This window comes from Bacillus rossius, assembly GCF_032445375.1.
Source record: "Bacillus rossius redtenbacheri isolate Brsri chromosome 9 unlocalized genomic scaffold, Brsri_v3 Brsri_v3_scf9_2, whole genome shotgun sequence".
NCBI classification, from domain to species: Eukaryota; Metazoa; Arthropoda; class Insecta; order Phasmatodea; family Bacillidae; genus Bacillus; species Bacillus rossius.
The window spans coordinates 28404977-28418575 of NW_026962013.1; the positions used below are offsets into that span (position 1 = coordinate 28404977).

The following is a 13599-nucleotide window of genomic DNA, read 5'->3' on the forward strand; positions in this document are numbered from 1 at the left end:
AGGAGACCACCATCTTGTTTTCGTCTGCTAGAGTGTGCCGATATCATGTAGTATAATTATCTGGTCACCACACCTTTGACCTTGACCTTGAACTTTGACCTTGACCTTGAAATTTGACCTTGAAATTTGACCTTAACCTTGAAATTTGACCTTGACCTTGAAATTTGACCTTGAACTTGAACTTTGACCTTGACATTGAAATTTGACCTTGACCTCGAAATTTGACCTTGACCTTGAAATTTGACCTTGACCTTGAAATTTGACTTTGTCCTTGATGTCCATCACGGATCCATCATTTTATGTTCAGTACATGCTACCAGGAGCGACCACCTGCTGGAGTACACCATCTTGTGCGTGTACTCGTATTACCATCATGCTAGTTTTATTCTAACATGCTACAGTGCAGTAATCATTTTTTATTACTGAGGTACCCACCATCTTGAAATTTGACCGCCATCTTGAAATCATGTAATTATTTAGCTAGAAATGCGGGAAAAATTCCAATAGTCTCCGAAAAAATCATTTATTAATTTACAAATCGAATCGATGGATCCCTGTCCACGGTTCGATTCTTGACCAGAGACAGTTGTAACTAATTATTAAATAAATGAAATAAATGTTAGGTTCTGTTTTCCATTACCTTTCGCGGAGTTTATTAATCATTCACTCTACGAAAATCAACTCAAGTCATTATACCGGACCAACGAATTAAATCAGTGCCGATTAGACTATTATGAAAGTCTAATTTTTCAATAATCTGAATAACATATAAGCCGTTCATGTACAAAGCCACACATATAGATCAATTGCCTTCAGTCCATGAGACCGAGTCATGTCATTATCAGACGTATAGGCTAGTCATTTCAGGACCACATGACCTTCGTAATCCATCGTGACATTTTTATACATTCTAAAGGACCAAGTAACCTTGTAAAATATTTTAGTAACACCAAGAGGTGATAAACTAGTAAATATTCAATCACTACATTTTGTACTACGCGCAATCAACAAAAAAGGAAGCACCAACAACGAAAAGACAGCACCACCAACGAAAAAGCAGCACATTTGGAAGCACCGACAACGAAAAGGCAGCACATTTGGAAGCACCGACTACGAAAAGGTAGCACATTTGAAAGCACCGACTACGAAAAGGCAGCACATTTGGAAGCACCGACAACGAAAAGGCAGCACATTTGGAAGCACCGTCATCGAAAAGGCAGCACATTTGGAAGCACCAACAACGAAAAGGCAGCACATTTGGAAGCACCGACAACGAAAAGGCAGCACATTTGGAAGCACCGACAACGAAAAGGCAGCACATTTGGAAGCACCGTCATCGAAAAGGCAGCACATTTGGAAGCACCGACAACGAAAAGGCAGCACATTTGGAAGCACCGACAACGAAAAGGCAGCACATTTGGAAGCACCGACAACGAAAAGGAAGCACATTTGGAAGCACCGACTACGAAAAGGCAGCACATTTGGAAGCACCGTCATCGAAAAGGCAGCACATTTGGAAGCACCGACTACGAAAAGGCAGCACATTTGGAAGCACCGACAACGAAAGGGCAGCACATTTGGAAGCACCGTCATCGAAAAGGCAGCACATTTGGAAGCACCGACAACGAAAAGACAGCACATTTGGAAGCACCGACAACTAAAAGGCAGCACATTTGGAAGCACCGACAACTAAAAGGCAGCACATTTGGAAGCACCGACTACGAAAAGGCAGCACATTTGGAAGCACCATCATCGAAAATGCAGCACATTTGGAAGCACCGACAACGAAAAGGCAGCACTTTTGGAAGCACCGACAACGTAAAGGCAGCACATTTGGAAGCACCGACAACGATAAGGCAGCACATTTGGAAGCACCGACAACGAAAAGGCAGCACATTTGGAAGCACCGATTACGAAAAGGCAGCACATTTGGAAGCACCGACAACAAAAAGGCAGCACATTTGGAAGCACCGACAACGAAAAGGCAGCACATTTGGAAGCACCGACAACGAAAAGGCAGCACATTTGGAAGCACCGATTACGAAAAGGCAGCACATTTGGAAGCACCGACAACAAAAAGGCAGCACATTTGGAAGCACCGACAACGAAAAGGCAGCACATTTGGAAGCACCGACAACGAAAAGGCAGCACATTTGGAAGCACCGACAACGAAAAGGCAGCACATTTGGAAGCACCGACTACGAAAAGGCAGCACATTTGGAAGCACCGACTACGAAAAGGCAGCACATTTGGAAGCACCGACAACGAAAAGGCAGCACATTTGGAAGCACCGACAACGAAAAGGCAGCACATTTGGAAGCACCGACAACGAAAAGGCAGCACATTTGGAAGCACCGACAACGAAAAGGCAGCACATTTGGAAGCACCGACAACGAAAAGGCAGCACATTTGGAAGCACCGACAACGAAAAGGCAGCACATTGGAAGCACCGACAACGAAAAGGCAGCACATTTGGAAGCACCGCCAACGAAAAGGCAGCACATTTTGGATGCATCATCGAATAAGGAAGCACATTTGGAAGCTCCATCAACTAAAAAAGGCAAAAAGTAAGCACAAGTTACGAGATCTAAGTCTTAGTAAGAAATCATAATACAAGAAATAAAAACATTACATTCTTATAATTTAAATTATTTATTTTATTGCTTTACATTATACAAATGCAAGTAAAACAAGTCAATATTGTATGTTGCCAGCATTCCTCAGTTCCTTGAGTATGAAGGATATTTCTTTGATGCACGAATAGTTTCCTGCACAAAGCGAACCATGTAGTAGTCTTAGCCGGTCAACCAATATGTTTGGATCTTTCCATGATGTGTAATCATTCTCTTCTACCACCATCTTCCTTGCACCTTTATAATAAATATTATGATCTCTGGTGTCTTCCGTTTTACCACCAACCTCAGGGTAACTTTCATGTTTGAGACGGTGATCATCACAAGCTTGATCAGATTTATTTAATATATCACGTCGTTTCCATCGTTTCGGTCTCAGGACACCGCCACATTCTTCGATCTTGGCAGCTTTAGGTGCTTCATCATAGTCTATGTCTTTGTCAACAGCCTCAGAGTCACTGTAACAATCACCGTAGAAGGAATCGTCTTCACCCAATTTACCGTAATAATTCGATGTTGATGATGTTGAAGTGTCTTCATCGTCTTCGTGCTTCCTTTTTGGGAGTCCATCATTTTTACAAAGTAGGAAAGATCTACTTGAATTCGGCTGGAATATATTCTCACTTTTCACGTTAAGGATTCTTCCATTGTCTTCATTCTTCCGTAAATCATCAACCTTCTTCAATTTAAGTTCTTTGTCGAGATCGGAAGAGCCAAGAAAATTATTGTCGTAATGCAGATCACTCTTCCTTAGGCTAGTAGATTCATCGTTGTCCTCTAGCTTGTACGCAGGCTTGGCGCTACAAGTTCTGCCATGTCTTTTTAGGCTCTCTCTCCGTGTAAACGACTTGCTACATCGAACACAACTTATCATATTGCGCAGTGGATTTTTAACACAGTCATTCTTCTCGTGTTGTCTTTTATTCTTTCTCAAGATAAACTCTTTACTGCAAAACTTACACCTATGTTCTTTCGAAACAGCGTCAGATCCCAAATCGGAATTCATATTAGTTACTGAGACTAATGCCAGATACCAATTGAGTGTTTTAAATTAGATTCAATACTTAAATAGAAATTTTTTCATATTTCATCAGCGAGAATTAATATATCTCATGCAAAAGTACTTTATGCATGTAGTTCTGCTTTTCAACAACAGATATCGCCACATGTTGCTTGCAGGTAAATAATATTTAGTTATTTTATGCGGGATGCGGGATGCTCACTAACGATCGCAAAAGAAGGATGGCTTCGTTAGACTCCAAGGAAAAGGAAGTTCGTCTTGCATGTTGGTGCTCCACAGATGTCTCATGGCGTAATATTAATTTGACTGAGTAATGATATTTGTTAATTCCACCTGATAAAAATATTGCAAGTTTTGATTTAGTAGCAGAAATTATCGAATTAAATGTAACTCCAAATAAAATGACATGTCTCATTAGAACAAAAAAAAAATCCATGCAGAGAGCGGTTTCTCAGAATAGTCAGAAACACTTGAAGAAACCACAGGAATGATTGCAAGAACACGGGAAAAACCATCAAAATATTGTCAAGAATAATCAGGAGCACACTGAGAAAACCACTATAATATTAACAATAATAATCGGAAGCACACGGAGAAAACCATCATAATATTGGCAAGAATAATCAGGGGCACACGAAGAAAACCGCCACAAGTTTTCTTTGATATCATTAAAATACAAAAAAAAAATTAATAAAAAATAAAAACGAAATAAATTCAAACATTCTGCTAGCTTGTGAACTTCTCATTGTTGAGATAGAGTTCTAGTACAAGCCAGGGGGGTTGTCTGTAAAGTCGGTTTACGGACGATATTTTTACGTGATAACGTCATATCAAATTTTTAAATTGCTGCTTTTAAAAAGCTCGCCTTAACCTGTTTGATATTATAGAACATTTTCTCGCACGGTGGTTGGCCGGTACTCGTACGCTCGGCTCAGGCGGAACGTGACAATGAGTCAAGCGTTTTCGTGCGTGCAGCCGGCGTTCATCGATTTATTAGACGTTGTCACGTCAAAAAAAAAAACACTTGTACACCCACTCTTATCCTAGTCTCTAACCCAGAAAACCTCCAACCGAAAGCGCTACGGAGGTCGTTTGCCTCTGGACCACTGCGGCTTAGCCGTGGACTAGCACAGACGGCGTATGCAGCGGGATCACCTGGCTGGGAGGGGGGTGGGGGGTGGTACGCAATCTCAAATAGGCCGGCCGAGTCTATCTACCCGCTGGTTAGCCTCGGAATTACTGTGTTTCGCCTTCCCTTTTCCTGGCCGCGGGCAAATTACAACCGCGCGGTGCTGTTATTTCATTTCGCTAAGCCCACGTCTCGTGAGCCGTGTTGGTATATTATGGATTTCCAGTCGTTAACTTTCATTCCATGGCTTTTCCTGTTAGTTTTTATCACGGTGGCTCCCCTTACAGTTTTAATGTTTCTTTTTTAGAATTTTCTAAACGGATGTTTACCTAATAGCGGTAAAGAAAAAAAATTGTGAGTGAACCAGAGATGTGAAACATCGGTAATGAGCAAAATACTGTGTGTACTCATGTTTTCAAATACACTTATGGTACGAAACTTGGACACGAAATTTAACCTAGTTTTCTTTAAAATAATGCCTAGCGTGAGAAATATATACGAAAAATAGTGTTTTCAACTACATTCCTGGACGCGAATCACTATCCCCCCCTCCCCTTTTTTTTATGTAAATCGCTGCCGGAGCAGTTACGTCGACTATTGAATAATTTGATCAGCAGACTGAAATTTTAATTTTATTATGAAACGGCGGGAAAAAAATAACTTAAAATACTAAATCTCAACTTTGGACATAATTTTCGACAAGGAATTTTATTAAAATGTAGTCCATCTTGTTAAAATTCATTCAAAATTTAACTTTAAGGTTTCACTTTGGATTTGTGAAATTTGGTTCGCACCATCGGCCACTCATGGCAGCACCGTATTTACACGTTTCTATTACTTGCGACTTGCAATCCATTCACCCCTACCACAATGCCGTTTACCGAAAGCTAAGCTGTAACACACACAAATTCAAGCAAATGTTCATTATTTATTGTTATCTTAAGAGTGACATTTTACAGATAAAAAACTGGTTGTCTGTAAAGTCGGTTTACGGACGATAGTTTAACGTGACGTCATAACAAAATATCGATGAAATGATTGCATACTTAATAAATAAAATTTAATCATTTTTATTGAATTATCACTATTTTGTATGGATACAAAGAAGGAGTGAAATGAAATCTACAATTTAATTGATAAATTTACTTTTATTTGCACTCATTAATTCAATGTTTATTACTTTAAAGAAGAGATTATTTTAACTATAAATTTTATACGTGTTTTCTATTTAACTTCTTCCAATCTGTGTTATTCTGTTAAGGATAGGACGATGATAGGAAAAGTAGGAAACGAATGGGAGTGTTTCAAGTTTAATGTGCCTCGAAAAAGTTAAAACGATGGTTGTTCCAATCGAGTGGAAGAGAGATAGATGCGGCGCAAGCGTACAATGAGCGTAATGGGACACAGCGTAACGTGACAATGTGCGTAACGGGACACTTTTTCGTGCGTGCAGCCGGTGTTCTTCGATTTATTAGACGTTGTCACGTCAAAAAAAAAAACTTTTAGTAGATGTGTGGTGAGAAATTTTGTGACCCAATAACACAAATGTGAGAGAGCTGTAATGATTAATTTTCAGATAATTCCTTCAAATAATACCTTTAGCAAAGATACAATAAATTACCAAAATTTTGTGCGAGACATGGCAAATATCGCGTTTGTCGTGGATGTACAGGATTTTTTAAGGTAGGAAAAGTATGATATTTTCAGTGGTTCAAAAAAATAACAGCCCACTACAGAACTGCGTCTTAGACGTGTTTAAGATTGTATTATCCTAATTATTTTGCTTCCATAATTTCATCTTTTGATTCATTGTTCTAAATAAATTCATAACAAAACTATCGTTAACTGTTTATAATTTTTTTTTAGTTTATAACAAATTCAATACGTTGTAAAACAGATATTCTGTACTCTATGACGACATCACAGACGAACGCAGTAGCCGTCCTGAGATATATTCCCATCCTCAGGCACAAACAGGCTTCTTTTCAATATGTTCGCAGTCATTTTTTTTTGTTATCGAGGATGTTTCTTATGACATATAATGTAACCAGCAATGGCGTATGTCAAAAAAAAATCATTCATCTATCTGTCCCACTGCAAGAACCATCCAAAGAACGAATTATTTGTTTAAGCAAACAAATAATTTCGAAGTTATACTTCTTAAGGCACGTTATGAAAAAAAATATGAGAGTGAATTTTTAAGATGCGCGCGCCATGCAACAAATTTTTCACAGGAAGAAAAAAAAAGGTTACATAGAAATTAAAATTATATATGTGCTTTTAAATATTATAATTTAGTGATTCATACTGAATACTGGTCGATATCATAAATTTTTTTATTAAATGCCAAGATTTGTGATATAAATTGCGTTTATAAACTTATTCCATTGTATTTTTCAAGTGAATTTATATGAGTGGGGTTATATTCCCGTATATCGTCATCATATATAATAAATAATCACATTATTAATAAATAAAAATTAATAAATAATCATGAACGTTCAGAATATTTATTAATTTTCGTTATTAATTAAAATCTATCTTGATTATACTAAATTAAAAATTAATTGATCAATTGATTAATAATTATTTATTATTAAATTTTTTTTGATAGGTATTCTACTTCAACGACAATATTTGTAATGTCAATCCAATCATTTTATAATTTAATTTATATTGATTATCGGCATGCAAAGTTAAAGTTATGTGTTTATCACGACAAGTAACGTAAGTAGGCTATAGCTTCTAAAGCTCCACATATTAGGTGCTGGTGCTGGTTATCGGCTGCAGAGGAACGCGGCAGCGGCTGGGCGGGAGGTGCTTGATCGCCGTGCCGCGGCGAGAGAGAGAGAGAGAGAGAGAGAGAGAGAGCGAGAGAGAGAGAGGGAAGGCAGCGCCCCACCACGGAGCAGGCGAGGGCCGTGCCTACCTCAAGGACCCGGGTCGCGGGCAGCCGCCGCGCCCAGTACCGTCCGGGCGCCGCGACGCGTCGCACACACCCGCGTAGCCAGTCAGTCGCCATGGGCGGCGCTCGCGTCTCCTGAGCGACCGAACGAGCCGAGAAGCCCTCCCCCCTTCACACCGGCCGATGGCGCTAGCCAACTACTCCTCGCCGTACGCGGCGCCGCCTCCGCTGCCGCAGCCGTTCCTCCCGCCGCCGCAGCAGCAGCAGCAGCAGCCGCCGCCGGCGCCGGCGACGGCGACGGCCGCCCCCGGCTACGCCAACGACCCGTACGGCGCGCGCCGCCCGCGCTACTACCCCGCCGAGTCGGCGTCGGCCGCCCCGCAGCTACCCGGCTACCCGGCGCGGCCGCCCACCTACACCAAGGTGGACGCGCACCGGGCGGGCGGCAAGACGTCGCTGCACGCCGTGCTGGACTACGACGACGAGCTGGACGAGTACTACTACGACGACGAGGAGGAGGACGCGGCGGGCGAGCTACCCAAGGTCACGCCCATCCAGGGCCCCATCTTCCTGAGGAACGGCAGCGTGCCCGTGGTGCCGCTCTACTCGTACCCGGTCACCAACAACGGCACCCTCGTGCAGATACCCGTGAGTACCCGCGCGCGCGCGGGATGCCTACAACTCATGTAGTTTCGGTTCCCCTGCAAGAATTCCCGAAGATTTCCGAAGTTTTGCGTTTTGGTATTAACGTCACTTCAGCCGCTAAATCAGAAGTTCAAGCATGTTGTGACTGACCTAACCTAACCTAACCCTTCGATTATTTTTTTTAAATTTCAATATTTGAGTGAAATCCGAAGTTGCAGGAACGTGGTAGGGAACCGAAACTACGTGAGTTGTAGGCTACCGCACGCGCGCAAAGAAGGTGCTGGATCTGTCCTCCTCTGTCCTGCTCTGGAGTTCTTCACGTGCTTGAGTGTGGTTGCTCTGCAACTGTCCCTTCAGATCTCCCCCAAAGATTGATCGATCCGGAGAACGAGGTTGCCACGGTTGATTCGTGCCACGCCTGATCACACGGCCTCTTCTGAAAGCCTCGTCATCCTGAATAAGGCAAGATGAGTGTCTCATGTTGCATAGTTTTACTCGATGGGGTAGTTACCTAAATTGCATCTCTTCTTTAATCTTAATTTTCCTCATTTTTTAAATGGAATTTATAATACAGCTATAGTTACTTGTTTATAGTTTTTTTTTAAATTCAACAAGTGTTTATTCGGCGTTTTTTAAAACCTGAGAACATCGTATGATGAGTTATAAAACTTTGAATTAATACTATGAATGTAGTCTTTGTCGTACAACTGTTAACTTTTGTGATATTTCACCAAAATCTAAAAAAAAAAAAAAAAAAAAAAAAAAAAAAAAAAAAAAAAAAAGTTTTTCCGAATTTTTTTGGATTTTGTGAAAACACTATTTTAATTTCTACTTTTAATGGCCATCGTATATCACGAGATAAAAATTAATTACAAAACATAAAATGCTGTGCTTACGTAGTGGAAAATCCGTAGAAGTTGTCCTAGATAAAAACATTTTAATGGCGTTAGATTCCATTAACTTCAAAAGTAACTACCTTTTATGGAGACATAAAACGCTAAGGGCGACATTCTAATGCGCATCAAGTGCCCAGTCGCCTTTACGTGCAGTCGTGTGGCGTCAAACTACGAGTCTACAAGCTGTGGTCCTGTAGTTATCACTGAAAATGGCGTGATAAAGTTGAGTGCATACACCTTGGGTGGTTTTGTTAGCTTTATATTCTGTTACAAGGTTTTGAACCACAGAAATAACATTTTGTAAGCAGAGATCGTTAGTAGTCTGAAGATTATATTTATTTACATTTCTTTTCGCTCTAAAACGGTTTGCGAGCAAGTGTGGTGGTTTCCTATAAAAACATATATGTCAAACAATACAGCGTAATTTCGTGCCAGGTACATTGTAAAAAAAATTGAATACAAATTATTATTATTTTTTTACAGAAGTAAATATTGATAATTTTCCTGTACTTAAGTGACTTGTGTACCAGAAAAATTAAATTAATGTTACTGAACATCTCCATGATTATCTATCTACACGTTGTTCATAACCAAAACACGATTTGAATGAGACACAAGCCATAATACTCTTTTCTTCGCGGGCCAAGATGACTACTGTACATGAAAAGGTCATCGAAAACTTATCTTTTTTAAGGTTTAGGTGTTATGAAACCAAATTAAATATTGCTTTTTTTCGTAATATTTTTACAAACACCGATTTGTCAGAGTAGCTGTATCACTCGTAGAAGCTATATGTTTATTAATATAAGGTACAGCTTAAACGAAACCAAAGCCAAAACTTACTCTGTTTGGTTTTCAAAGTCTGACTAATTACAAGATAATTAAAAGAAACAATTTGACACAGAGAAGCGCTAATAAACAAGGATTTAACATTTAATATACACGTGCAAGAAGTTGGTTTATATTATAAGAAATCGTATTTTTTTTAGATGCCCACATTTTCTAAGTCATTGTTGGAACTTGCCGTATTGTTTAGTCTGCTTTCATGTCTTTTCCGCACAATTTCAAACAAACAAAAATTGTGTACATACATGTGCAATATATGGTACTTAAATACTGTAGGTATTGATACATTATGGACTGCTTAAACTTTATAATCCATCTGATTTTATGTGGTCGTGTCTTTTCCTCAGAGCATACTAAATGTGATATATTCTTTTCATAGAGAGTTTTCTTCCAGTCTGTAGTAATGTATTATGCAATTATAAATCTTTAGCCTATCACTTAAACTATGTTCGCGTCATTTCACTGTTGGAGTTTTTTATGCAACCGATCTACTTTCAGCAAAAAATATATTTTTTTAAACAGCCATTAAAATTTTCAATGCTCATTTCATTTATACTTTAAAGTGAATATTAAAGCAACCATTCAAACGAAATTGTTTTTTTTTTTAAAACTTTCATTAATGGTGTAAACGTTTGTATAAATAATTATAGTTCTTATCACTAAATTACGTGTTACATACAGTTTCATGAATGGTGTACGATGGTACATAATTGTAACAAATTTCTTTATTTATTATTTAACTTCTTAATACAGGGAAGTACAACGGTTTTAATTTTTTTTTTAATTTTGAGTTTTGTAAACTTTCTCTAGGCTGTTTCTTTATTTTTGATATTTTTTTTAACAAAAGCCCTTTGTATATGGACGTAGAAGCCAATCTACAATGTACAGCTCTTGAAATGCAAACACATTTTATTATAGTTAAGTAACCTATTATAGCTAATTATAACATTTATTTTAAGTTTATGCATTTTTATTTTATTTATTTAAAATGAGAAGTATGCATATTAACAAGCAAATAATCATACCAAGAAAGTAAGAACGTTACCTGAAGGTTGTGTCAACTGCAAGGAAAGAACATTATTTGGTATAGGGTTGTACTAAAAAAAAATAGCTATCATTTCAATGCCTATTGTTTCGCTGGATCATCTAAAAACGATAACTGTAGATATTATTGTGTGAATTAAAGCAAGCATTTTAGCACATGCTTGAGTCTTTCCCATTTTGAATAACCTGGAGATTAAAACGACGTTATGTCAGTGGTAATGGTTATTTCCAGATTAAGTTACTTAAATGTTATGCCTACGAAGTTAAATGTTTCTCATAGGTGAAGCTGAAGTTCTCAAATAAAATTTGTATTGATCTTTTCGGTTTATGTTTGATTATTACTGCATCTAAGAGCCAAACGAGCTAAATTTAAATTTAGCGATTTTTGCTTGCGAAAGTTAAAATAGTGTTAGCCTAAAACTTTAGTTAAACTAGACAATCGTAATTCCAGTAACAATGTTGTATTTACTTAAAGCTGTCTAAACATTAACCACAAGTTTCATCTTGCGGGCCACACTCATGTGGTTGATGAAAAAAAAAAAACAGTATTTTTGAAAGAGCGATTTCTTTTTCTCTCGTGCAAAGTTGCTTAGTTGTGACAAACTCATTTGGTTCTGAGGTAAAGGATTCAAGTCAATGAATTGCCCGTTGGCAACCCAATGCCAACTGAATTATATGTTTGTGCACATTATGTGTAATTTTAAAATGATTAAATGATTAGTGAACTTACAAACCGGGCAATGAACTGTGTAAATGGAACAGAAATATTAAGGTAATATTACAGATATTTGTTAATTCATACATTTACATGAAAACAACTGTATCAATACAAAAAAAGTGTTCGCAGTAATACTGTGTTCGAATTCTTACCCGTGAATTTATTCTTTGTGTTGTCCCGATATCTCCAGTAGTCAAAGTTAACTGTAAAATGGTCCCTGAATAGCTTTCCAGTATCAACCGTGCACATAATAAGCATGGCAGAGCAAAATAAAGTCAAATTATTTAATAATCGATTCTATTTTCCTAGTTTAAAACTTTTATGCCTTAAAGAAATATAAATTAAATTATAAATTATCCGCCAATTTTAGTATTATCTCTAAAAACTTATTTCGTAATTGCAAAAAATAACAATAGCCTTGTGTTGTACAAAGTATTACAATCCATTCCTTGGAAAACTGTTTTACAAAGGAAAAATTCAGATTTTTTTTTTCCTGTGTGTGTATTTTGGAACCGTTTAGTCGTGCGAGCGACGCAAGAGGACAGAGTGACTCAGCGCACAGCACGGGAGTAGGTACGTAACCGCGAGACGAATACGTAAGAGGTTTATGAAAGACCGCGTGGGATGAATGCTTCCCAAGGGGGAAAAAAAAAAGAGAAGAGAAGAGAAAAAATAAATAAAGACGAAAGCAAGAGGAGGTAACAGCCATGACCGGGTGGCCTGACAATGACCCAGTGCGGAGTTCCGGGCGGGCAGCAGACAAAACCGCCAAATTTGGCACTGCGGTCGCCGCCGCCTCCTGCGAACAGTTGTTCACCTGCTTTGGCGCATCTCTCTCTCTCTCTCTCTTTCGCAAAACAAAACACGATCGCGCGCTCATTGTTCCCAAGAGCTCGGAGGCGGCGACGTGGCGCGCTGCAAGGTGGACACGCTACAGCGGGGATACACTCTTTAACTTAGAAACACACAACTTATATTCGTCCTAACTTAGAATCATCGAGGAAAACAAAATCCACGTAAATTATAACTGTCGTAAGTTACAGTTATCATACTTTAGAAACACGTAACGTCAAGTTATACAACTTTAAAACGTCGCAACTTAGAAAATCACAACCTACGTAACTTAGAAACACACAACGTAGATACAAAAGTTGTAACTGTCAAAACTAAGAAACATGTAAATGAGAAAAACACAAATCCGAACCACATAAATTAGAACAGGCATAACGTATAACACACTATGTTGTGCGGTTCTAAGTTATAAAAAAAGCATCCCGTTATAGGGCGCATTGTGCTAGTTTTTTTTCCTGATGCTATAAGGCTACGATAAATCAAATATTGCAAGAACAAATAAATCATTATAAGCCACAGTTGTTTTCCTTCTATTTTGACATTAAGTTATTAATTTATTTTTTATTTTCAAATTTATGAAACCCTCAAATTGGAATTACTGTTAAATATTAACAATCTAATTTCAGTTTTTTTTTTTACGTGTTGCACATGCTGGATCTTGGAAAAATTAATAAGATAACATGGCGTGCTGATAGCGACCAGCGAGTTTGTTGCAACGAATATTTTACAGTTACCTATCGGGTGCTCGGAATGTTTGTGAAACGCGAGTGAGTTTAATGTGTAATGTGCCTTACACCTGGAGACCGGGAAAATACCCGGGAGTCATTTTGCGACAAGTTAAAATTCAAATACTTACACCTTCAATTTGCTTCCGCTATTGGCTCACAGTTTATCCGGAGGACTCTTGAGC

At 38.5% G+C, this 13599-nt stretch overlaps 1 protein-coding gene across 3 annotated transcripts in view; it reads left to right on the forward strand.

The window, feature by feature from the left end:
- Positions 1 to 7769: 7769 nt before the first annotated feature.
- The window catches only part of LOC134543000 (protein spaetzle 3), a 169946-nt gene continuing 164116 nt past the window's right edge, over positions 7770 to 13599 (forward strand). For all 3 annotated transcript variants that reach the window (XM_063387660.1, XM_063387661.1, XM_063387659.1), the window contains exon 1: positions 7770 to 8336. In XM_063387660.1, the coding sequence (XP_063243730.1) occupies positions 7872 to 8336 (465 nt within the window). In that variant the 5' untranslated portion in view covers positions 7770 to 7871. The remainder of the gene's footprint in view (positions 8337 to 13599) is intronic.